The sequence below is a fragment of the Leptonotus elevatus genome, chromosome 19, assembly GCF_054856555.1.
Source record: "Leptonotus elevatus isolate MCC_2025b chromosome 19, RoL_Lele_1.0, whole genome shotgun sequence".
In the NCBI taxonomy this organism is placed as follows: Eukaryota; Metazoa; Chordata; class Actinopteri; order Syngnathiformes; family Syngnathidae; genus Leptonotus; species Leptonotus elevatus.
In genome coordinates this window covers 3,034,104-3,059,028 of record NC_141257.1, presented here as the reverse complement: position 1 = coordinate 3,059,028, position 24,925 = coordinate 3,034,104, and the positions used below count along the sequence as shown (strand labels likewise).

The 24,925-nt window shown below is 47.0% G+C and overlaps 1 protein-coding gene across 1 annotated transcript in view; it reads left to right on the top strand.

Moving 5' to 3' along the window:
* Nucleotides 1-24,925, top strand: part of col11a2 (collagen, type XI, alpha 2) — a 30,530-nt gene that overhangs the window by 4,168 nt on the left and 1,437 nt on the right. Inside the window, exons 2-64 of the mRNA XM_086062556.1 lie at nt 4,939-5,100; nt 6,062-6,272; nt 7,265-7,427; nt 7,506-7,628; nt 9,160-10,182; nt 10,973-11,092; nt 12,982-13,230; nt 14,897-14,950; nt 15,627-15,668; nt 15,778-15,840; nt 15,916-15,990; nt 16,135-16,221; nt 16,450-16,506; nt 16,586-16,639; nt 16,720-16,773; nt 16,845-16,898; nt 16,970-17,023; nt 17,104-17,157; nt 17,241-17,285; nt 17,420-17,473; nt 17,550-17,594; nt 17,665-17,718; nt 17,793-17,837; nt 17,992-18,045; nt 18,120-18,164; nt 18,276-18,329; nt 18,420-18,464; nt 18,536-18,589; nt 18,684-18,791; nt 18,903-18,956; nt 19,020-19,073; nt 19,157-19,201; nt 19,284-19,337; nt 19,435-19,479; nt 19,555-19,608; nt 19,690-19,743; nt 19,829-19,882; nt 19,961-20,158; nt 20,230-20,283; nt 20,350-20,457; nt 20,531-20,638; nt 20,722-20,775; nt 20,854-20,907; nt 20,988-21,095; nt 21,173-21,226; nt 21,301-21,354; nt 21,440-21,493; nt 21,584-21,637; nt 21,723-21,830; nt 21,900-21,953; nt 22,040-22,093; nt 22,173-22,226; nt 22,292-22,345; nt 22,771-22,878; nt 22,961-23,014; nt 23,097-23,258; nt 23,339-23,392; nt 23,479-23,514; nt 23,607-23,660; nt 23,747-24,032; nt 24,115-24,224; nt 24,374-24,442; nt 24,516-24,752. Of these exons, the coding sequence (XP_085918682.1) occupies nt 4,939-5,100; nt 6,062-6,272; nt 7,265-7,427; nt 7,506-7,628; nt 9,160-10,182; nt 10,973-11,092; nt 12,982-13,230; nt 14,897-14,950; nt 15,627-15,668; nt 15,778-15,840; nt 15,916-15,990; nt 16,135-16,221; nt 16,450-16,506; nt 16,586-16,639; nt 16,720-16,773; nt 16,845-16,898; nt 16,970-17,023; nt 17,104-17,157; nt 17,241-17,285; nt 17,420-17,473; nt 17,550-17,594; nt 17,665-17,718; nt 17,793-17,837; nt 17,992-18,045; nt 18,120-18,164; nt 18,276-18,329; nt 18,420-18,464; nt 18,536-18,589; nt 18,684-18,791; nt 18,903-18,956; nt 19,020-19,073; nt 19,157-19,201; nt 19,284-19,337; nt 19,435-19,479; nt 19,555-19,608; nt 19,690-19,743; nt 19,829-19,882; nt 19,961-20,158; nt 20,230-20,283; nt 20,350-20,457; nt 20,531-20,638; nt 20,722-20,775; nt 20,854-20,907; nt 20,988-21,095; nt 21,173-21,226; nt 21,301-21,354; nt 21,440-21,493; nt 21,584-21,637; nt 21,723-21,830; nt 21,900-21,953; nt 22,040-22,093; nt 22,173-22,226; nt 22,292-22,345; nt 22,771-22,878; nt 22,961-23,014; nt 23,097-23,258; nt 23,339-23,392; nt 23,479-23,514; nt 23,607-23,660; nt 23,747-24,032; nt 24,115-24,224; nt 24,374-24,442; nt 24,516-24,752 (6,110 nt within the window). The remainder of the gene's footprint in view (nt 1-4,938; nt 5,101-6,061; nt 6,273-7,264; nt 7,428-7,505; nt 7,629-9,159; nt 10,183-10,972; nt 11,093-12,981; nt 13,231-14,896; nt 14,951-15,626; nt 15,669-15,777; nt 15,841-15,915; nt 15,991-16,134; nt 16,222-16,449; nt 16,507-16,585; nt 16,640-16,719; nt 16,774-16,844; nt 16,899-16,969; nt 17,024-17,103; nt 17,158-17,240; nt 17,286-17,419; nt 17,474-17,549; nt 17,595-17,664; nt 17,719-17,792; nt 17,838-17,991; nt 18,046-18,119; nt 18,165-18,275; nt 18,330-18,419; nt 18,465-18,535; nt 18,590-18,683; nt 18,792-18,902; nt 18,957-19,019; nt 19,074-19,156; nt 19,202-19,283; nt 19,338-19,434; nt 19,480-19,554; nt 19,609-19,689; nt 19,744-19,828; nt 19,883-19,960; nt 20,159-20,229; nt 20,284-20,349; nt 20,458-20,530; nt 20,639-20,721; nt 20,776-20,853; nt 20,908-20,987; nt 21,096-21,172; nt 21,227-21,300; nt 21,355-21,439; nt 21,494-21,583; nt 21,638-21,722; nt 21,831-21,899; nt 21,954-22,039; nt 22,094-22,172; nt 22,227-22,291; nt 22,346-22,770; nt 22,879-22,960; nt 23,015-23,096; nt 23,259-23,338; nt 23,393-23,478; nt 23,515-23,606; nt 23,661-23,746; nt 24,033-24,114; nt 24,225-24,373; nt 24,443-24,515; nt 24,753-24,925) is intronic.

Genomic DNA, 24,925 nt, shown 5'->3' with positions numbered 1-24,925 from the left:
GCTTTTAAAGATTAAATGTGTTTATTGCAATAAAAAGTGAAATAGAACAGAACTGTGATTCTATCACTCACCACTAGAGGGAGCCTGCATAACAATAGTAATACTAGCACCAGCCATTGGAGCTTATCCCAGCTGATTTTGGGGTCAGAGGTGGAGTGCACCCTGGACTGGTTGCCAGCCAATCGCAGGGCACATGCAGACAAACGTACTAGGACACCATGCAAATGTGAAATTGTTTCGCGTCTAAATACTTGTGCAATAGCATTAGCTTTAGCTTTAAATATGGGGTGTGCATTTATTGACCCTTAATAGCAATTGATATTAAGTTTGTCCTGTCCAATCATGTGATCAGTAATCGTGTCTGATGTCATTTTCAGCTGATCGCAGGGAGTGTAAAAGATCATATTTTTAAATATTCTTAATTTTTTAAATGTTACAAATAACTCCTGTGCTATGTAACGATATACATTGTACACTGTATCTTATTGGATTATTTTTGTTTAGCTCAGCATTCGGATAAATTTCTGCTTGTTTTTAATGAACTACTTTACACTCACAACTTGTGGGTCTTATTTTAGTTAAAAAAACAAACAAAAAAAAAACCCAGTTAGAGTCCACATAAATTCGAACCTGTACTTAACAGTCTCGCTGGTGTGGTCGGCGTATGGGCGGAAGCGACTGCTAAACCTATAAACATATACCAAAATGTCAGTTGACTTGGGAAGTGGCTCAAGATACACTTTTACAGGCTCTGTGGTCCAAGTGGCAAACGTTTGTTGCCGGGGCAACAAACTTGTCAACTCAACCCTGAGATGTTTGTCTCTCTGTCACTTCAGCATACTTCCTTGACACCAATTGCTACTTTTCTATTAGCCAGGGCTTTGGCGCCATCTAGTGGCATCTCGAATAGTGAAGCGACTACCTGCGACCTTTATGTGCTCCAGACTTTGTGTGTGCGTCTGTTAGTGTGTGGCGCCTGCCATACAATGTGATGGTTGTACGCAGGTGAGAGGTGAGAGGTCAGCGTGTCAGCTGGAGTGTGTGTCCGGTATTTGACACGGCGGTACCACTAGAGCAGGACCGAGAGAAAAGTATGCGACTCGATCTGTTTTTTTACTCCAGCCCGCCGAGAATTTACATTATTAGGAGTCCTCTAATATTTTTTTTGTAGTAAATGTTGAATTGATTTTTTGATAATAAAAACATGGCTAAAATAGTATTTAGATTTGCATCATATTTAAGTTTGATCAAATAATTGTTGAATTGATGTTTAGAAAATAGTAATGGATTAGCACATTTAGCTCTTTAGCATTTTTTTTTTTTTTAGCATTGGTTCGGTAAATTAATGTCAATAATAAAAGAAAACCATATTGGTAAAATAAACAGTATTTACATGAATTTATTAATTTTATTAGTTAGTTTGTTGATATGTTGTAAACTAAGCAAATTTATATATAAATGTATTTCTTCATTTTATGTTAATATATATTTGGTTTTATTAATTTATTGAAAAAAATACAAATGTATCGAGAGAGAGTTTTAATATTTTATAAATTATAATAAGTAATTATTTTATTAAATATTTTGTAGTGATTAATTGTAAATAAAATGATAAATATTACTATCAAACAAATATACATTGACATGTTTAATATTTAAATTTTATGAAATAAGTGGTGAACACATTTTAATTAAATTGATTATAAACAATAAAATAACATTTGTATATTAATTTATTTTTTTATTAATTATGCTCAATAATGGGTTAATTTTTGACAAATATTTTTTTTTTTTTACTAAAATAGACATGTACGTATATGTATTTATTTACTGTATGAATAGCGTGTGTCTTAACAAAAGTCATTCCAGAACTACTTAGCTGAGATTATACATTAACAACTCAAATGATGTTGATTAGGTTAACAATGGCGCATTTTGTTCAAATTGCCTCGGACACTGTAACGAGCCACAACTGCAGTACAGTATGTGTATTTGTGTTGTGGGTGTGTCTGACGCCTGCTTCCTGTCCCAATGACCGCGTGTAATTGGCCCGGAGGTGGCAGCCATCTGCGAGCGCTTATGATGGTGATGAGGACGGAATGTAAAAAAAAAAAAAATACATGTATATATTGTCTGCTTTGATCTTGGGGCCGAGCCGGGCGTAGGCTGGCGTGTTGTTTTAGCGGGCGTGATGTCGGCCCCGTTGGCAGGAAGGGCCTCACGTGAACTAGAAACAGAGTGCCACATTGTACTGGTGCCGCCTGGGTGGGGGGGGGGGGGGGGGGTGTCTGCAATCTGATCGTGCCGTCACAGCACCACACTGTCACTACACACGCACACACATTGTATAGCTCTGATCAGGAATACTTCTGATAAGACGTTTGGAATGTCCTTTGCTCCGGTGTTTCCCGCAGCACCCAAAAAAAAATAAAATAACGATGTACATGTTAACCGGCCGAAATAATTTTGCTGCCCATTCAAAATTGTTCTTGGACGTGTTGGGGGTTTTGGTGACTGTTATTGTGTAACCAGGGTCGACACAGTGGCCAAACGGATAGCATATCCGCCTCGTAGTTCTCAGGTTGGGGCTTCCTGTGTACCGTCAGCAACTTTGTATGCTCAGACCGTGTTTGCTGTTCGCTCCGGGTACGCCGGTTCCCTCCAACAAGCCAAAAACACGCACGCCAGGTTCATTTGAAGGCTCGAAATTGTCCGTCGGTGTGTGACCCTAAGGAGGATGAATGATGTAAAAAAATAAAAATAATAATAATAATAATAAAAAGGATGGATGTGAAACTGCAATATCGCTAACAAATGAAATAATGACAATGTCGTCTCAAGTCACTCACAAAATGACGAAAACCTCTCGGCCTGTTTAGTGCTGTCGAGCGCAAGGCTATTTATTCCTTTGGCAACGGGTGGTGAATTGCACCTTCTGCCATCTAGTTGGAAGAGCATCTCGTTCTTCTGCCAGTCATTTAAACGCACTTAAAATTGCTGGGTTAGTAAAAGTAACCCAATTTGGGTGGAACAGCTAACCCAGCGCTGGGTTAGGCATGCCTAGTTCATGCCAAATAAATGGGTTAGCAGGTTATTAGTATCGGCGCACTTGCATGATCTGTTGGCACCGTTAAAGACACTGGACGCAGGCCATCAAATGTATTTATTTATTTATTTATTTATGCCATCCAGCTGCCAGTAAGAATGTTACATTTAATTGACGTCAGCAAAAACTGTCCAAAATGGCGAGCGGCTTCATCTCTTCAGTCTGCCCTAATCCAATCTTCAACCCAATTTCCTGGGTCAAAAATGATTAACCCGACCTTAGGTCAAGGTAGCCCAATATGCTCAAAATCCACAACAACCCAAGTGAGTGGGTTAGGAAAATAACCCAGCAGTTTGTATGTCACCGGTTTCGGAGAGCAAAAATATATATTTTGTGTATTTGTCGTGAATAAAAAAAGAATTTGAGCATACTCAATGATCTCTTGTGACACTGGTTGGGAATCCCTGCTCCACTCTGATGATGTCATCAGTTCTAAAAACCCAACACAAAACTTCCCGCCATGTCATTTTTCCACTTCCTCTCACTGTGTCACTTTTTATTTTCTTCGGAAAAGTGTGTAAAAACTGAGTCTGGTGAAAGTGAAAGCAGCCCGAATTTGTGACTGCTGGACTGCTTTGCAGCTGGATGGCACACTTTAATTAGCTTCTTTATTTAACGGGTCCAATGTCTGGGTTTGTCCATCTTGTTCTGAAAGGAATCGTTGTCCCGATGTTGGTTTTGACTCTTAGTTTTTCCTTTGCTGGCTTGTCCTCTTGTCTGTGCGGTGCCTCAATTGGGCCTCAATTGTTCCTATTAGCACAGTGACCCTCCTTTTTACACTAAACACCATCTATAAATAAATAAATAAATAAAAATAAAACTCCAAGTACAGTAAATGATCACATAAGTCACTGTCAAGTTTAATTTTCTTTTGCACTTTGGGAATCACCATCCAATTAAATTGTGTTAAAGCCCAATGTCGTTAAAAATTGTGTCTTGTCTGTTAAACGTACCAATTACTACTTTCCTATTGGCCAAAGCAGTATCATGTGGGATGGGGGGGGGGGGGGGGGGGGTCTGTGACAGGTTTGTGAGCACAACCCCTGCTTCCTTCCTGATGCACACTGAGTCTTACTGTACCCGCCACGTGCGGCCCTTAGCCCCTCCCCCTCCCTCGACCAACCGTGCCCCCGTCGACCCCATTCCACTCAAAGCCGTCATTGTGCACCTGCGCCCTCACCTGCCGGTGTCGACGCGTCTGAAGCATTGCCCGGGTCAAACGGCGTAACATGACAGCCAGGCACAGCAAGAAGTTGACGTGATCTCATTGACCTGTAAAAGGGATGTTCAACACCCACACTTTCCCCGCTTACTTTTTCCCGTGGCACATTATGCCAGGTTTTCACCGTGAAAGGGTTCAATTCAAATCAACTTTATTTTATTTGTAGTCAAAAAGGGTGCCGACCTAACTATTTTGGCTGATTTATGTAATGAATGAATAAACTGCAAAATGACACCATTTTTGGGGGCTTTGTACAAAACAACCCCAATTTTTTTCTCTCCAATATTTTATTGATAATTTTTAAGCTTTCCAATGACAAACAAAAGAAAACAGAACAAAAAGTATATTTAAAAAAAATATAAAATTTTTTACTAATAATAATAATAAATAATAGGAATAATAATAAAATCAATTTTGGGGTTATTTTTTACCTTCATGTTTTTTGAGTGCATATTACAACACCCGCATTCTTCCCAGTGAAAAGGGTTCCACCCCCCCCCCCCCCCCCCCCACAGTGCATGACGCAATCCCGGTAACTGCTGTCGGATCAAACAGTTGAGACGTGACGACCTGACAGAAGCTGATGTGGTGGCTTTGTCTTCCTTCACAGAACCCGTGGACGTTCTGAAGGCCATGCAGGTCACCACCCTCCCAGAAGGTGTGAAGAAGGTCCCGGGCTTCTGCACGTCCCGCCGCTCCAGCAACCCTGACCACGCCTACCGCATCAGCAAGAAGGCCCAGATCTCCGCCCCCACCAAGCAGCTTTTCTCAGGTAGGCACAAGAACTCATCCACATTTAGAACGCAAATTCTAACGCAAGCCTCGATTTGGTTCAGCTGGTTTCATTTGGTTCATTTCTGCGCCATGCTGGGCGTTTGGGCATATCGAAGGCGTTCCCCTCGACGTGCACCGGGCGCACCTGACAATTTAGTGGCTGGAAAGTAGACTAAACTTTACGTCTGCTGGAACCATGTCTAAAAGTTGGCGCAGGTAGTATAATGTGAATTTGATAAACAGACTCTTGAGGTCCGCGGACATGTGGAAGGCGGGTTCCAAATGCCCACTTCATAGAGCTGTCATCTCCCTGACCAACTTGATATCATCGACCCGTGTGGGTCTGCTTGCAGTTCCTTATAAACACATGCATGGACTCCAACAAATCAGTCAAGGACCATGAGCCTCTCACGCACCAATTCTAAAGGAAATGGCGGCCAATCAAGTCGGGCTGTGTTCACGCCCACAACGGCACTCAGTGCATGATTTATTGTTTGCTTGTTAACCACTCCAGATGATGTGCATTTTGGTATAATATTGACGCTTTCTATAATTGCACAGTGTTATGCATGGCGCAGCACTGCTCGAACCCAAGCGCTCTTTGCCGCAGCACACGTCAATGTGCAATCGGTCGCACTTGTCATGAAATTCCCGAGCGCGGCAAACCTGCAATCATCATCAGCGTCGTCTCTTTACGATGTTTGGACATGCTCTGTAATTATGCGTCTGAGCGAGGAGACACAAGAGGATCTCAGGTGGAGTTTTTGTGGCTTTAAAGATGCCAGACCAACTGCTCCCATGAGCCTTTGCTCCTGATAAATGTAATCACCTGTAAGCTCCTCGCGGTCGTCCTCCTTCTCCTTTTTGTGTCTTCATTATTTGTCAGGATGGGTGTACAGATGGTACAGAAGTGATCTATGATATGAACTTCAAATGTCCTCGCGTCTTGTCAACCGCAGGTCGCTTCCCGGAGAACTTCTCCATTATGGCGCTGGTGAAGGCTCACGCCGGTCTCCAGGCCTTCCTCCTGTCAGTCTACAGCGAGCAAGGCGTCCAGCAGCTGGGCATCGAGCTCGGACGCTCGCCCGTCTTCCTGTACGAGGACCAGCACGGCAAGCCGGCCCCCGAGGACTACCCGCTCTTCAAAGGCGTCAACCTGGCTGATGGCAAGTCAGTAACCAGCGCCGGTGGGGGGGGGGATTTGATGTCATGCAATCTATACCAGGGCTCTAAAAATGTATCATTGTTTTTACATGTTTGTTTTACTTTTTTAGATAAAATAATATTTAAATGAATTAATGATTACATTAAAAAATATATAAGAATTATGTCAGAGACCAAATTTTTGAAAGGTAGGTAAGGTAGGTAAAAATTAATCATCCAAAAAGTGACCATAAAATGTCCAAAAGGAAAGAAAATTGCAATAAAATGTCCATGAAATTGCAAAAAAAAAAAGGAAAAGAAAATTGCTATAAAATGTCCATGAAATTGCAAGAAAAATGAAAAGAAAAAAAGTCAGAGAATTGAATAAAACAAATAATATGAAGAAAGGCAGAAAATGAACATAAAATGTATTTTTTTTATTTAAAAACAAGTCAGAAATTGGATTTTTTTTTTTAAAGGCAGAAAAGAAAACATTCAAAAAGCAATAATGAAATGTACAAAAACAGAAGAAGAAATCCCAAAAATGACCATAAAATGTTATCAAAATTGCCAGAAATGTCGGAAAATTTATAGCAAAAAAAGGCAGAATAAAATGTCAAAAAATAGCCATAAAATGTCCAAAAAAGGAAGAAGAGAGGCAGAAAATTACCAAATGTCATTAAAATTGCCAAAAATGTCTGAAATAGGCCCCTTCAAAAAAATCTAATAATGTATGAAAAATTACAAAAAGGTAGAAGAAAATGAATTGGATGCTGCATATTTCGACGTTCAAATCTTTTGCGGCTCAAGACAGAATTTTGTTGTTGTTGTTATTTATTTGGCCTAAAATGTCTCTCTTGACAGTAAAGGTTGCTGACCCCTGACCTATACGTACTCCTACTGCATGTTCGCTACTTTGCACTCAGCATCTGTGGAGTAGCTACCTTGTCAGAAATGTTGCCGCACCCCTCGTCGCGTCGCGCATTTATTCGCCCGTGCCTTCCTCCTCCCGCCTGCAGGTGGCACCGCATCGCAATCTCTGTGTCCAAGAAGAACGTGACTCTGATGCTGGACTGCAAGAAGAAGATGACCAAGCCCTTGCCCCGCAGCCACAACGCCGAAGTGGACACCAACGGCATCACCGTGTTCGGAGCCCGCCTGCTCGACGAGGAGGTGTTCCAGGTGAGAAGCTCGGGTTCGCGGCGGGGTAGGTGGGGGGCTTCCCCTTCTGATCTCCATCCTGGCTGTGTTTGCGCTCAGGGAGACATTCAGCAGCTCCTGATCGCCCCCAACGCTCAGGCCGCCTACGACTTCTGCGAGCACTACAGCCCCGACTGCGACTCGCCCCTGCCCAAGACGCAGGCGCAAGACCCCAACGCATATGTGAGTAGCGCAAGCAGACGCATTACTTGACAGGTCCAACGGCACCGCGACGCCCCGGATGTTTACGCGGTTCCGAACGGAACCGGCAGAAGTCAAATGAGATAGGACAGAAATCTTATCAGCAGAAGTTGGGACAAACTCACCAGAAACGTAGAGGGACTCCGCTTTTAGTGATCAATATTCCTTTTGGATTTAAGGGGAAACATACACAGACTATAATATCGAGCTCCTCTTTCTTCATATTTGGAATGAAACTCCACGTGAAAGTCCGCGTGAAAGTCCACGTCAAACCCTCAAAAAGCCCCACAAAAGCAGGTCCTGAGGGTTTTGATGAGTCATCAAAGTGCAGCTCTCCATACCCCCTCCTTTTCCCATTTTCACCTCCCAGCATCGCTTTCCTCCTCACCTTCTTCCTTTGTTGGAAGACGACCTTGTAAGTGGGCTACTTTCTTTATCGTCAAAGATAAGCCGAAGGCGGAGCACATGGCTCCTCGCGCTTTTTTCATTCCAGATGACAACACGAAAAAAAAAGAGTAGGCCAGTTTTTTTATTTATTGCTTCTTTCCCCCTTTTCAACATAAACTTTTGTTCCTCATCCTCCTGCTTCACCTGCCTTCATACCCCCCCCCCCTCAACCCATCACGCCTTCCTCCCTCCCCCCCCCTCCTCGCCCTCCCCGCCCAGCAGTGCTTTGATGAGGAATAGGGACCGCCACCAATACTCCAAATATGAGGAGGAACAATCGCAACTATCCTATCGCAACGATTTAACATTGCTGCTTGTTTTTTTTTTTTTTTTTTTTTTTTTGTCATTTAAATGTCATGTGTGTTGATATGTCCACATGGCTGGGTTGTTGCAGCGGTGGAACTGGGCGTGGCTAAACTGGGCGTGGCTAAACTGGGCGTGCCGCTTGAAAGAAACGTGAAATCATCATGGCTTTCTTCTACTTTGGTTCCAATCCAAATTGACTGTATTTTTGAGAGATCACTTAAAAAGCATACAGTAGATTGAGCAACAAATAATAATAATAATAATAAACGTGTATACATCGTATACAATGCATGAGTTTGTTTTTTGTTAGTCTGCGTGATTTGGTTGACATAACGAGGCGTGATCGTGTGCGCGGTTGACAATTGGCGACATGTTTTTTTTTTTTTTTTTTGCCCGCCTGCAACAGCCACGCCCTCCACGCCGCCGCCCGACAACCGGCTCGGTTGTGATCAGGCCAACGACGCCGCTTTGTTGTTTCATGTTGAGAATGGCATTACTGGAGAGATCAGTCACTGGGGTCAATGATGGGAAATCCGATGGGTTCAAATGACAAAAGAAGGACTCTGCTGTATCCAGTAATGCCTGCGCAGTCTCAGTAAATCATCCAAGACCTTTGCAATCTTGATGTCATTGTTTCTCAACACAGCCACTCTTGTCTTTCTCTCCCCCTTCTGTCCCCCCCTCCCAACCCTACGCTTCTCCTTTTCTGTGTCTTTGCCACCTGGCGCGCACACATTCAACATCGATATCAAAATGTTAGAAGGCAAACGGGAAGGCCGTCCCCGCCAAAGCCGGCCCCGTCAAAGCCGTCCCCGCCAAAGCCGGCCCCGTCAAAGCCAAGTCCACCCCAGCTAAGCCGGCCAAGGGCGGGACCTTCAAAGTAGTCAAAAGTCCCCTTCCCAACAAAGCCCCCAAGTCTTCCACGGCCAAGCCGCCCAAATCCAAGCCCACCGCCAAGCCCACCGCCACCGCGGTCTTCTTGTCCAAGATCAAGACCACGTCGGCTGCTAAGGCGAAGACCACCACGGCCCCGGCGATGAGCGCTAAAGTGGTTACTGTGAAGAAGACCGGTGGAAAAGCTGTGGTGGTGAAAACCGCCAAAGCTTCGGCCGAGGTCAAAGGTAACGGAAAGGTGGTGGTCGAGAAGAAGGTTGGCGGTAATGGAAAGTCCTCCGCCGAGAAGAAAGCCGGAAACGATAAAGCCGCGTCCAAGGCTAACGGCAAAACAAGCGTCGAGGTGAAAGAGGTCAAGGTCAAAGTTTACGGGAAAACCATGAACAAAGCTAGCGGTGAGGCTAAAGCTACTAGCAACGGCAAAGTTACTGTGGTAGAAAAGAAAGGCGCAAAAAGCGAAACCACTACAAAAACAAAGACTGTGGTCAAAATAGAGAAGACTACTATGAGTGCAGCAACATCCGCATCCAAAGTAGAAGCTACCAAAGCGCCAAAGGCCACAAAAGCAGCAAAACCCGAGCCCACCAACGCATCTAAAACGTCTCAAGTCAAATCCGAAGTCAAAGTGAAAACCGTGGTTTCCAAAGTGCCCCCCGTCAAGCCCACGGTCAGCAAAGCCATGAATGCGGTGGTGGAGAAGTCGGCCATCTTGAAAAAGGTCCCGACCACTGCGGCTCCCGTCCGGCCCACTCCTCCGAGACCCACCAAGTCCAAGGCGGCGCTGGACATGAACGTCAAGTCCCTGCACAAACCTTTCCCGCCCTTCGACAAGACCGCGCTGAGTGGCACCGGAGTTCCGGCCAAGAAATTTGACACCGGTTACCAACAGGTACGACTCCGGTTTGGGTCGGAATGTCCCTCAGCTTCTTTCACATTCTTCTTGTGTGGTGGACATTCTGACCTTCAGGATTTCTGTTGATATATCATATGCTCTTCACTCTGCGGCCATCTTGTCCATATGATATAAATACGACGGCGCACGGTGAAGCATGTCGGGAAGGCCTGCCGAATGAATGCGGCCCGGGACGACGCGCACACGCACACACACACTCGCCGCACAGCACCAGCTGGTGCTGTCACGTTCTACCTTTGCCTTTTTTCCAACTGGCTTTTTTCCTTTCTGGTCATGTGAACGAAGCGGCCTCGCGCAAAAAGCTCCGACACGCTCGACTTCTGCGAGGCCGCTTTGTTCTTTTTTTTTTTTTAACGGGGGTTGTTTCATGGTCGCGAGCGCCGCTCACATCCCGTAGCATCGCTTGTGATGTTTTCCTCTCCTGGGATGAACGGCGGCTTTCGCAAAAAAAAGGCCAGCGGCCGCAAACGAACCCCGCCGTCATTGTCCTGCGATACAGCGAAAAGAAATGTCATCAACGTCTCGGCGACTCCCTAAACCTCGCGCACACGGCGACGTTTATAGTCGCCGGGCGGCTGACATTTCTTTTCCGAGATGTTTGTGATGTGAGTTGCCGTCCGAGACAACCACAATGCTATGTTGTGTTCTCTTCTTATAACTCATCATCACTCGCAAGCAGACTTTGAACTAACCTTCGCTCTTCCGGTCAAATCTGCTTACTTCCTCCCTGCTTCCCCCCCTCTTTTCTGCCCACTCGACCAATCAGGATGTAGACACTGAATATTCCGAGGCCGACAACACCCCCACAGAGACCGATTATTTCTATGAGGAGACGCTGCCAGAACCGGAGGGTGAGGTGGTCACGCAAGACGAGAACCCCACGCAGGTAACGCACACTAACGACCTTGCCAACGATATACGGGTTATAGTAAAAAGCACCTTTGAATCGTCTCACCATCAAAATTGCTTTAAAAAAAAAAAAAAAATTTTAATCAAATCTGGCTCCCCATCTTCATGCGGGCACGTCCACGTCAACATTTCGCAGTAATAAATGTAATAATAATGCATATATTTGTGGGGACTGGGGTCAAGTTGTATTTGACCATTTTTAAAATGGTACTTCAGTTACTTCATGTGAAAGATTATATAGCTCTTAATATAAAAATAAAAATGCATTTAACGGTCACGGGTTACAAGTGCAATTATGCCATCTAGTGGCAGAAAAATGACCTCAACCCAAATCAATACCACACTCGTTTTTCACAGTACAGTACATCTTTTTCACTTTAATTACATTTTATGAAATTTTTGTATCAATGACTAAAAGATGCAACCATTTTTTCCACTTTTTTTAACGAGAATGAAAACTTAGAAAAAAAAATTTATTCTACATTTTATTGTACATTTAGAACGGATATAAAATTTGCGATTCATCGTGAGTTACGTATTGAAGTCATGCGATTAATTACGATTAGAAATTGTAATCGCCTGACACCCCTAATATATACATATATATATATATATATATAAAAGCTATAACTAGCTATAAGCTAAATATTTTTAGTGTATACAACAGAATTTGCCTATCACATGAAAAAAAACTTAACGATTTTTCACTCAGAAAATAAAGTACATTTTGCAAGGAAAGATTTCGTCTAAATTTTACTAGTTAATTTTAAAAAAAAGTTACACAAGGGTTGAGGAACAAACTCACGACCTTTAGTTTGGGAGACTGCCACTCTATCACCTGAGCTATGCCACGCCTACTGTTTGCTTATATCCAAAAGGAGACCATGGAGTAGATCGGCTGTCTCCCAACCTAAAGTTGTGGGTTTGTTTCTCAACCCTTGAGTGTAAATTGCTCAACTTAGCATTGCAAATCATGCCGTTAGGACGCTGACTCGATATTTATAGAGCACCTCATTCACTGCTAGCCCAGTAATAATTGAATCCTTGACAATGGCAGTGAACCACCACTCTTTTGAAAACAGCAGAGCCCCTAGAACTGAACCCTGTGGAACACCATACATTCCGTTATTCCGTTTCGCTGTAACATAAGTCTTATAGTTTCCCCTGAAACTTTCCACTGTGTGACTCACGCCTCACAACAGTTTTGTCGGCGCCGCCGCCGCCAGACAAGACCACTTGAGGCTTCCTGTCCAAGGACCACGCGCCACATTTTAAGTTTAACACGGTCTCCCCCTTTTTTCCTTAACACCAAGACTCGGTTTGTTCGTCATCTCGGCGGGGATGTCTGCAAACGTCTTGTGACAAAAGGGGAAGCGAATGTGGCGCGTTGGTGTTTGACGGAAGCTCTCGGTGAACTCGAGAGCATCCACGCCGTAAGGTGTGTTTCTCGCAGTTCGCTGTGTTGTGTCCTTTAACTTTGTCCTCGGTGTCAAAACATTCACACCAGCACCAAACAGAAGCTTTACAGAGATGTTTGCTTGTGTTCAAATGAGACACTGGCCCCTGCGTGAATCCGCTTTGAGGGTAAGTCAGCAGCTTTGAGGGCAAAGTGTTTCCACTTTTAGATCGCCCCTACAACCTTTTCGTCGAAGACACGCTAAGCCCCAAATGAGAGAAAATGAGTGTTGACATGGAGTCATTTTTTTTTTATGTGTTTGTCTCATTTTACAAGGTAAGACTCATTTATTCCGTTTATGCTCCTCTTTCACTCCTTCCTTTCACTAACTTTACCTCCTGGCAAACACAACTCTTCCTTCCCACTGCCTTCGGTTCTTTCACGGCTCCCTCGGACCCCCCCAAAAAAAGCAGTCGCAGGTGGAGACGGCTCAGGCGGGGGAGGAGGTGGAGACGGCTCAGGCGGGGGAGGAGGTGGATTATACCAGGACGGACGGCGGTGTCGGTGAGGAGCACTTCACCGAGGAGTACGTGACCGGCGACGTGGGCCTGAAGGAATACGACTATTCCTATCGGGACTACGGCGAGCCCATGCCCGAGGCCCGAGAGGTGGAAGGCGACATTGGCCACGCCCTGTCCGCCGTGACAGACGAGGCAGGCGTAAGTCATTTTGCTTCAACGGGCAAAACAGAAACAATCATTTCAACCAACTGTGATTGGCTGGATTTGTCATGTTTACACTCTGCTCTTTTAGTGTCACGACTCTCGTGATGCAAATTCACTCAAATCAGGTGGGCAACTCCAGGTCCAGAAAGTAGAAACCCTGTCACAGTTGGACTTTAGCCCCAGGTGCTAGCTAGCTAGCTCCCATGGTGCTTGTTTACCTGTGTTAGAGTAGACAATATTAAGTATTGTACTCTTTGCTTGTTCAATTAACTGAATGGTGAGATTCTGGTGAAGAAGTCCCTTTGCAAAGGTATTAGAATTATCAGAAGCTTCTGATGACAAAAACTGACGACACTGAAGCCGTGTTCCATCAGATTGTGTCTCGTCTACTCCGGCACATCATTATTTATTGAAAAGTGGGTGAATACGAAAAGTCTCCTCCCATCAGCCCACAGTACATTTGTTTACAACTCTGTTCCCATGGGTATGAATCAGATTAGAGAAAAACAATAATAATCAGCCTGTGCCTCCCTTCCGACCGGCAGAGACCGGCCCCAGACAAAAACTCCCTTCAAGATAGCAAATGGAATAAACCCGTTGCCCTTCTTCTGAGAGTGTATATTTTTCTAAGTGTTTTTGATTTTAGTTAGATATGTTACAACTGTTCCCCATATGTTAGTTTATCTATAGTCTTTGTCCTCTTCCCTGTCATAGTAAGGTGTCTGATTTAATCTAAATAAGAGGTGTCTGAACAAAAGGGCCGTCTGCGTGAGTTCCTGGTGTCGGGGGGCTCCGGGGGCCAGGTGTTTACCCACATCCTCTGAGTTGATCAAGACAGGGACTGAGGAAAGATAAGACTGGGGGATGTGTAGACTTTAAAACTCTTGTCTTGACAGGAAATGCCTGGGGGCAAAAGGTACCTGTTTGTCAATAAAGGGGGTGGGAACTGTTAGGTATAAATGTGTGAGTGGATTGTGAAAATGTTACACTTCTGGGACCAGGGCTATTTGAGCCGGGTTCTAGAGATGCCTTTCAGACTCTGAAATAAAGCTAGCAAAACTTCTTCTTCTTCTCCACGAGACTTCAACTTTGAATTTTATTTGAACACGCAGAAATCTAGAAATGTTTTACCAACAGGAGCTAACTAGCTAACTAGTTAGAGATAGCTAGCATCAGTGGCTAAAGCCAAACTATGGCATGGTTTTTACTTTCTGGAACTGGATTTGCCGCCTCTGACCAAAACTGAGTAGCAAGTTCAAAAGTGTACGTTGGCAAGCCCGCGTTTTCATATGGCTGGTTGAAATGTGTTTGCGGTGCATAAAGAGCTATTCGAGAGCGCGTCAAATTCCCGCGCCGCCCGTTGGCGATGCTCTTCATGTCACCGAGTTCAAATGTAAAGCAGAATGGTCGACGCAGGAGCAGAAGTTCCTTTCCCAGCATCAGCAGGTTTTTTTGCTCAAGAAGTCACTGTCAGTGTAATTAGTTTACCCGCATGACTTCTGTGCAGCAACTTCACATTCCCACTCGGTTGACGGTTTGAATGTGAGCGCGATTGGCAGGCAGCCATTCCAGGGTGCAGTCGTCATTGTGACGTTGTGTGGCAAAGACTTTAACTCTTATTGACTGTGGCGTGCTGTCGGCCATGTTTGTTTGTCCTCAGGCGGCCATCAGAGGACAGAAGGGTGAGAAAGGAGAGCCCGCCGTGCTCGAACCTGTGAGTGGACCCACAATCCCTCTCTTCATTCTATTTACTGTGCCTGCAATGAGCAGGTTGAATACACACTTGTCATGATTAAAGGGAAGTTAACGTTGAACATTTCTTGACAGTAATATGTTATATGTGACCTCACATGACATTCTGATTAATATTACATTTGCGGAATATGAGTTATGAAGCAAAATCCAGCCGTTTTTTTATCCATCTCGGGGCGGCCATTTTGTCACTTGCTGTCGACTGAAGATGACATCACAATTGCTCAGGGCTCAGGCAACGGCCAATCGCAGCTCACCTGTTTTCTGAAGCTGTGCTGTGATTGGTTGTTACCTGAGACCTGAGAGATGTCATTAAGTGACAAAATGGCAGCCTTCTGATATAAAAAAAAAAAAAAAAAGAATGCTGGATTTTGCTGCGCGATATCAACCAGAATACCTTATTTAATTGAAAAAGAATAAAAGACTAGTGGGGCTTGTATAGAACATTTTATTGTTAAGAATTTTGGGGGGAAAGTTTCCTTTTAAATTGAGACTTTGAGATTTGCCTGAACCAAAACAGGAAACCAACTAACTAAAAACCAAAAGTTAAACAATTTCCATCGAACATTTGTGTCCAAATGTGATTGATTGATTGATTGATTGAATATAACCTACATGTTGATGATGATCCTCCGCAGGGTATGCTGATCGAAGGACCTCCTGGACCTGAAGGACCTTCTGTGAGTTCATGACCTCACATCATTTCATTTTTTTTTCCCCCAAAAGTGCTTTCTTTCAACTCTTCTTTCTCTCTCTCTCTCTCTCTCTCTCTCTCTCGCCCTCTCTTAGGGTCCTACCGGCCCTCCCGGTAGCTCCGGTCCTCCCGGCTCTGTTGGCGATCCTGGCGAGAGGGTGAGTTTGAGCGCAAACGTCAGCTGACATGGTTCACCTCACGCCAGGCTGTAACGCGCTCGCTCTATGTCGCAGGGATCTCCCGGCAAGGCCGGAATTCCTGGCGCCGACGGAATTGCCGGACCACCCGGATCCTCCGTGATGCTGCCTGTGAGTCATTCAAACGTCGCCGCCCTGCTCCTGCCCCGGCGAATATACTCGGCGAATGTCTTTTTGTGGCTGGATGGGCGGGCCGCACCTCTGCTCGCTAAAGTTTAGCCTTGCCGTGGTCCAAATGCTGTTTCACTTTTACAGTTCCGCTTTGGCCAGAGTGGAGGAGATAAGGGTCCCGCCGTGTCTGCTCAGGAAGCCCAAGCGGCCGCCATCTTGTCTCAAGCCAGGGTGAGTTGTGTTTACCGCAAGGATCCGAGATTCTTTTTCTGTCTCTATTGCACCAAACAAGCAACATTTGGAGGATTTTGACTCGAAAGTCGTCCCAGAAGAGCCAAAGCTGCTCTCGCCACAAATACATTTGTCACTTCCTTTCAGTGTCTCAATACTTTTGTCCCAAGTTTGCCTTTAATAGCACTTGCTCAGTTGTTGTCATTAATCACAACCTGTCGACTGTAGATGGCTCTGAAAGGACCCCCTGGACCAATGGGATTCACCGGACGTCCCGGACCCTTGGTATGACCCCCTAACCTTCACAGATATTATTAGACCCTAATGCAAGTTTAACTATCGATGATCCATGCGTCTATTTTAGGGAAACCCAGGAAGTCATGGACTCAAAGGAGAAAGTGGAGACCCTGGTCCTCAGGTAAGAACAGTCAGAAACGAAGTGGTTAAAACATTTGACATTTTGAGAGAGCGGCACGCTAAAACTGATGTGTTCAATAGGGACCCAGGGGGGCGCATGGTTTGATGGGACCACCAGGCAAAGCAGGAAGGAGAGTGAGTATTAAAGAAATCACAAAAATGGCAGGCTTGATGGCGCTACGCTCATAACCGCCCGTCGCCAACAGGGCCGAGCCGGAGGCGATGGAGCCCGAGGCATGCCTGGAGAGCCTGGCACCAAGGTAACGCGTTGAACGTTCCCAAAGTCTCAAAGACGCCACGTGGTCACTAACTAGCTCGGATGTCTTCTCAGGGCGACCGCGGCTTTGATGGGCTTCCTGGTTTGCCCGGCGACAAAGGACACAGGGTGAGTGTTGACTACTACGCTACGCAAATTCAACCTTTAAATCGTATTGAGCTCATTTTTGTTGTTGTCGTCGTTCGCAGGGGGACACCGGATCACTGGGACCCCCAGGACCTCAGGGAGAAGACGGCGAGAGGGTAGAGAGACACGGCAATCTGAAAATGGGTCAAATGAGAAAGACACCTGTCATTTTGGACCTTCTTCTTCTGTGTGTCCTCAGGGCGACGATGGCGAGGTCGGACCCAGAGGTCTCCCCGGTGAAGCAGTAAGTATTTTCAGTACGACAGCGTCATCGAACGGAGCCCTTGTTAGCACGTTGCAATTTGTGGTGTTCGCAAAGGATACAAGATTGTTTTGGTTTTCTTTCAACGTCATTTTTTTTTTCTCTTTCCTTCTAAGGGACCTCGTGGTTTGCTCGGCCCCAAAGGTCCTCCAGGAATTTCCGGACCTCCTGTGAGTCATAAGAGTTTTTTTATTTTATTCCAGCGACGGCGCTGAATCCTCCCTAATCAGGGTTCTCTCCTCTTAGGGCGTTCGAGGAAATGATGGGCCCGGTGGTCCCAAGGGCAACCTGGTCAGTGTCACATGACTTCGCCACCGATTCAATCATTTGTCGATTTGCTTAACTCTTCGTCTGGTCTCAGGGTCCTCAAGGGGAGCCCGGACCTCCAGGTCAGCAGGGCACATCAGGAACTCAGGTAAGCCACTGAACTGTCTTACTTTTTATTTTTAGTCGACACATTTTACATGTGTGTGTTTGTTTTTGTCACAGGGAATGCCAGGACCTCAGGGAGCCACCGGAGCCCCAGGAGACAAGGTAAGACCAAGGAGAGAGGAGTTTTTTTTTGGGGGGGGTGACACTGGTTCTTCAGATTCCAATAATCCCAAATGTGATCCAGTCAAGTCGAAATGTTGTATTTCCAAGCACAAAACACGCCAAGTGTAATCGAGTCCCTTGTAACTCCCTCCAGGGGCCCACCGGAAAACCAGGTCTGCCAGGAATGCCAGGCGCTGACGGCCCTCCTGTGAGTTTATATTTTTGGGATTTGGATTTCGCCTTGAACAATAATAATTAAAGCCATCATTGCTCCCCCCTCAGGGTCACCCAGGAAAAGAGGGGCCATCTGGCACCAAAGGAAACCAGGTAAGCGGCACTGGATTGAAGCATCCGTCACACAATCACGTGTTACCTGAGAAACATCCAAAGAGCTGTACGCTAATTACCATTGGTTGAATGCATATCATGTGTCTACAGGGCCCCAACGGTCCCCAGGGATCTGTCGGTTATCCCGGCCCTCGCGGCATCAAGGTCAGTCACATCGTCGGCCTTTTTGGGCTCTGGTGCTTTTGAGTTTTTGTCCAGTGTTTCTGTCAATCTTCCGGTGCTTTCTGCTTGCAGGGCGAGCAAGGAATCCGAGGACTGAAGGGCCACAGGGGGGAGAAGGTGCGTGATCATCTTCCTGCTCAGGAAAACTGCCTGTGACATACGAATGACAATCTTCTTGGTGTCTTTAGGGAGAAGATGGCTTCCCTGGAATTAAGGGAGACTTTGGCGTCAAAGGAGAGCGGGTAACGTGGAACGATTGGTCTTTTTCCACCTTTTGAGGCGTGTCGTCGTCATATGTGCCAATTCATTGGAGTGCTTTTCTTCTTCCGCTGCCAGGGTGAGATCGGCGTGTCAGGCCCCAGAGGAGAGGACGGCCCAGAGGGGCCAAAGGGACGAGTCGGGCCCCCTGGTGAACTCGGTCCCCTCGGTGTTCTTGGAGAGAAGGTCAGAAGTTGATTCTCTTACCGAGCATTTGAATTCAAAAGAGAAGCGACGGGTAAACGTTTGATTGAGTTGCCTGACGGCTCATTAACAAAGACCGCCGTGTGGTTTCAGGGCAAACTTGGCGTTCCTGGACTTCCTGGCTACCCCGGAAGACAAGGACCCAAGGTCAGAAGATCAGGTTTTGTTGTCTTGTGGAACTTGGTTTGACCCGGTTTTGTTGTCTTGTAGGGTTCTCTTGGATTCCCAGGATTCCCTGGCTCAAATGGCGAGAAGGGCACAAGGGTACGGAGTGTCAGACCTCTGGAGTGGGGTCACAATTTTGGTGTATTTTTCAGGTTTGTGACTCTTGTTGTTTTGTCTTTCAGGGTCTGGCAGGCAAAGCAGGACCAAGAGGACAAAGAGGACCAACGGTAAAGTTGATTTGTCCTTCACAAAAGTCCAGTTTGTCTCGTGTCACGTTTTTCCCATCATTTCACTATCTGTGTCCATCAGGGTCCCAGAGGGCAGCGAGGACCACGAGGCACCACTGGAAAGTCAGGTGCAAAGGTTCGTCGACAATCAGGAGTTCCTCTCGTTTAAAGACAAACACTTTCCATTCCTTCTTTCACTGTGTCTTTCTTTTTTCGGCCTTGCTCAACAACAGGGGACTTCAGGAAGCGACGGCCCCCACGGTCCACCTGGAGAGAGGGTGAGTTTTTTGATTGCCGGCCAATTTTCCCAGCTTGTAGGTCATCTCGCTAATCCTACTTTGCTGTGTCAACAGGGACTGCCCGGACCTCAGGGAGCCAACGGTTTCCCCGGACCAAAGGGACCTCCTGTGAGTGAGAGCGGTGGATTCTGGTGAGAGATTGGCAATATCCGGCTTGTTCTGAGGGTTTTTTCGATTGTTTCCTCACAGGGACCACCAGGAAAGGATGGTCTGCCCGGACACCCTGGACAGAGAGGAGAAGTCGTAAGTTCGGTTTTGTTTTGTTTTTTGTGAGAGGAAAATCAGGTCTTGGTGACGGAGAATCACTGGATTTCTTTTTTTTTTTCAGGGTTTCCAAGGAAAGATGGGTCCATCAGGACCTCCTGGAGTCGTCGGACCTCAGGTGAGTTGAGATGTCACTGGGCAGGAATCCTCAATTGTGGCATCCTCTCCATGTTCCTTAATCATGATTCTTCTCCAGGGCCCATCTGGCGAAACCGGTCCCTTGGGCGAGCGTGGCCATCCCGGACCACCAGGTCCACCTGGAGAGCAGGGACTTTCCGGCCCATCGGGTAAAGAAGGCACCAAGGGAGACCCGGGTCCCACAGGAGGTCCAGGTAAAGATGGACCACCTGGACTGAGAGGCTTCCCTGGAGAGAGAGGACTGCCTGGTACCCCTGTGAGTATCTAATGGACCATACTAGCACGTATTACTGGCCACAAAGTTGAACTCCTCTGGTCTTCTTCTAGGGCGGTGGAGGACTGAAAGGAAGCGAAGGTCCTGCCGGACCTCCTGGACCTGCTGTACGTTTCAAATTAAACAATTTGTAAAAGTGACGCCAGAACCACTAAATTATGCAAACTTTACAGGGATCTCCTGGTGAGAGAGGGCCTGCCGGCACTGCCGGACCTGTCGGACCCCCGGGTAGACCAGGCCCACAAGGACCCCCTGGTAACGCTGGAGAGAAGGGTGTTCCTGTAAGTCTTGCAAATTCCGTCAAACCTTTTGACTCTAAAAGCAAGTTTTTAATGTGGTATATTTATTACTCAGGGTGAGAAAGGCCCAATCGGCCCTGCTGGTCGGGATGGCGTTCAGGGTCCAGTGGGTCTTCCGGGCCCAGCTGGATCCCCAGGAGGACCTGGAGAGGACGGCGACAAGGTCAGCGGCATCAGTGAAAAAGGGTGTTGTTGAAAACGAAGTTTTGGGATTGGTCCTGACTTGTCGTGTCGCTGCCATTGCAGGGTGAGGTGGGCGAACATGGACAGAAGGGAGCCAAGGGTGGGAAAGGAGAGCATGTGAGTGAAACCGCAAAAAAAAAATGGACCGTCGTCACAACATTTTGTTCAACGGATCTTTTCATCAATCTTTCTTAGGGACCTCCTGGTCCACCTGGGCCGATGGGACCCCTAGGCCAACCTGGTCCCGCTGTGAGTACCAGACTTGTTGATGATGTTCTCCCCTCCAACCAACGGATTCGTCATCCTTTTTGCTCTCCTGTGGTCCACAGGGTGCTGACGGCGAGCTCGGACCAAGAGGCCAACAGGGACCTTTTGGTGCCAAAGGTGATGAAGGATCCCGAGGATTCCCCGGCGCACCCGGACCCATCGGACTGCAGGTAAATCGATCGCAGCGTGGTCACGTTGTGATCTTTGGAGGTCAGGCATGAACGCATTGTTCAACTTTGACCCTCAGGGACTGCCAGGACCACCAGGCGAGAAGGGAGAGAACGGAGACGTTGGCCCCCTGGTGAGTTTGGACGCTGCAGTCAAAGAGAGACGAAATGAAAAATGCTGAACAACAAAACATGTGCATGTCCACAGGGACCTCCAGGCCCACCAGGACCCCGCGGCCCTGCTGGACCAAACGGCGCTGATGTGAGTTTGTAGCGTTTATAAACATGAACATCAGATTTTCATGGGTCGCACTACTATCAAGCTGAAACTCGTGGGTTTTTTTCAGGGCCCTCAAGGTCCTTCCGGAGGTTTGGGTAATCCTGGATCTATTGGAGAGAAGGTACACAGACGTTTAATTCCCACTTGGGTGCTACGGAGGCGCATCCGATTTTTTGTCGACCACTAAAAACGGATTCTGTGCGCTCCACAGGGAGAGCCTGGAGAAGCTGGACCACCCGGAATCGGAGGAGAACCAGGAAAGAAGGTGAGATCTTCGAGTGGGAAGGGAGAAAAGAATAACTCGTCAATTCCCACCAAATTAACAAACGGTTCTGCTCGCCCGTTGTCAGGGTCCTCGAGGCGAGCGTGGAGAGAAAGGAGAGTCCGGACAGCCTGGAACCGCTGGCGGCGCTGGAGGACGAGGACGGCCTGGAGATGATGGTCCTAAAGGAAACCCTGTACGATGCTTTCATCGATCTGTGTTGTGTCGTTGACGCCATTTTAACATCTGAAACTGCCGTTTTTAGGGTCCAGTTGGCTTCCCTGGTGATCCTGGACCCTCTGGTGAGGTTGGACCCAGAGTGAGTGTCATCCAGAATGTCTCTCGTGGGTTTTCTTAATTAGAACCAAAGAGAAGTTCTAACAAGTCTACTTGTTTCCCTCTTAGGGTCAAGATGGCGCTAAAGGAGAACAAGGAGAAGATGGGGAACAGGGAGAATCTGTGCGTTCAAAGCTTATCACGTTATTCACGTAAACTTTTCAAAAATGTTACTGACGCCGATCCTCTTCTCTTGCTGCAGGGCTCTCCTGGTCCATCTGGAGAGAACGGACCTCCTGGCCCACCAGGAAAGCGGGTAGGATCACCACAGAATCACATCGACTTCTTCAGACGTCAGCAATTTTGTTGGCTTCTTTGCAGGGTCCTGCTGGAACGAGAGGACCTGAGGGACGACAAGGAGAAAAGGGAACCAAGGTCAGTCCACGGTTCTAATTTTAAAAAAAAAATTTTTTTTGTTTACTTTATTTTGCAATTAAGTCATGCAAATAAGAAGAAAGAAGTCAAACTAATTTCCCTAGTCAGCAAAAAAATGGGCCTGGCTAAAGCTCTTAGCATTAGCACAATTAGCTCGGGAGCTTTAGAATCTATTTGAATATCACATATTTGCAGGTTGATAAATAACAGTCTGCCAAGTAAAATTGAAATATAGACATTTTAAGCAGCAAAGAATATACAAAATGTTGGAGAGGTGAAGTGCAACCCACAAGTGAAAACAGTGACACCTAGTGGCCACTTTAGTCACTACAGTCTCAAACACATCTTACAAATGGTTTACCATGACCCTCTTTTCGGTGTTCATTCATTGATTGATCACATTTGTGTTTGTCCGCTCATTCCAGGGCGACACAGGTGCCCTCGGCCCGCCGGGAAAGACAGGTCCCGTCGGTCCTCAAGGCCAACCAGGAAAACCAGGAACTGAGGGTCTGCGAGGTCTCCTCGGATCAGTGGTCAGTGAAAGACGGGAGTTTGTGTCTCATAGAATGCGCATTCTCTCTGTGTGTGTGTGTATTTATTTTTTATTTATTTTAGGGTGAGCAAGGATCTCCTGGCCCTGCCGGGCAAAAGGGACCACCCGGACCTGTTGTAAGACTCGACCCTGCTCTTTTCTGGGAAGATCTTCCCACTGCAGTCGTACAACTCTCATCTTCTTGTGTCTTTTCTTCAGGGACCGCCAGGTTTGCTGGGTCTGCGAGGTGACCCAGGTGCTAAAGGAGAGAAGGGACATCCAGGTCTTATCGGTCTTATTGGACCTCCGGGAGAGCAGGGAGAGAAAGGAGACCGAGGTCTGTCCGGACCTCATGGATCCAACGGACCCAAGGGAGAGACTGTAAGTCGGGCCAGGGAAATTTGTGAGCTTGAGGGTCATGATGTTGAGGATGGTTCCGATGAGTCTGCTGCTGATTGTAGGGAATGTCTGGTGGTACCGGACCCCTCGGCCCTGCTGGTCCTCCTGGTCTTCCTGTGAGTGGTTGCATTTTTAACTTCTCGTACATTTTGGAGTGATGTATATCACACTGAGATCTTCTAACACTTCTTGTCGTCTTCAGGGTCCTCAAGGAGTCAAAGGAGCCAAGGGTGCCTCTGTGAGTATTGTCCTTCGATGTTCCTCAGGAGATTGGGGGTGGGGGGGTGCACACAATTCCTCATGTATCGTTCCTATCCTACTTGTGTTTAGGGAGGATCTGGTCCCAAAGGAGAAAAGGGTGTTTCAGGACCTCCAGGACTTCCTGTATGGATATGAACCTTCTCTCACGTGTCTTAAAAAATGGATATGAAGGAGGACTCACTCGTGGTCCCTTTTTTTTGTCCACCTAGGGCCCACCCGGCGAGGTCATCCAGCCGCTCCCCATCCAGAGGAGCCCCAAGTCCAAGCGCTCCATCGACGCCAGCCAGCTGCTCCCCGAGTCCGACCCGGAGATGCAAGCCTCCGACGCGGCCGGCGCCGACTTCTTGATGGCCAGCGACGGCATGGAGGAGATCTTCGGCTCCCTCAACTCCCTACGGCAGGAGATCGAGACCATGCGCTACCCCATGGGAACGCGGGACAGTCCCGCAAGAACCTGCCAGGATCTCCGCCTCAGCCAGCCCGAGCTCCAAGACGGTAAGGAGACCTTCTTCTCAGGGGGATCATCTCATGCTCAGATCTTCATCTCATGATTCCTCTGACTACAACAACAAAACAGGAGAGTACTGGATTGACCCCAACCAGGGCTGCTCCAGAGATTCTTTCAAGGTCTTCTGTAACTTCACCAGCGGTGACACGTGCCTGTATCCCCACAAGAGCGTCAACGCGGTCAGTCCCGTGTCTCGGCATCAGAGCACAAATTAACGTTTAAACACATTCACTGCCATTGACGGCTATAGACGTCAAAGATTCATGTATGAATGAATTAAGTGGTGTTTGGATTATGAGGAGGTCCTCGTATGTGATTGTGGTGGCAGGTGAAGATGAGCTCGTGGGAGAAAGAGACTCCAGGTTCCTGGTACAGTGAGTTTGCCACAGGCGGAAAGGTCAGTCCGCCCACCGACGCGAAAGCCGCGTTCCAAATCGTCCCCGTGATCCTCATCTGCCTCCTCCTCGCAGTTCTCCTACGTGGACTCTGACGGCGAGCCGGTGGGCGTGGTCCAGCTGGGATTCCTGCGCCTCCTGAGCGTGGGGGCCCGGCAAAACCTGACCTACCACTGCCACCGCTCGGTGGCCTGGGCCGACCAGAGCGCCAAGAACAACCACCAGAGGGCGCTGCACTTCCAGGGCGCCAACGAAGACGAGCTGAGCTACGAGACCAACCCGTACATCAAAGCGCTGGTGGACGGATGCTCTGTGAGTCCAGATTTTAGAATCAATCACACCTAGATGTTTTTTTTTGTAAACACCAAAGACAATTTTTTTTTTTTTTTAAATCCAAGATTTTGATTTTGCTTGGCAACAGCGCCCTCTGTGGCCACACGTGGCAGCGCAAAATCAAGGTTGCCCTTTCGTCTATTCTTCAAGAA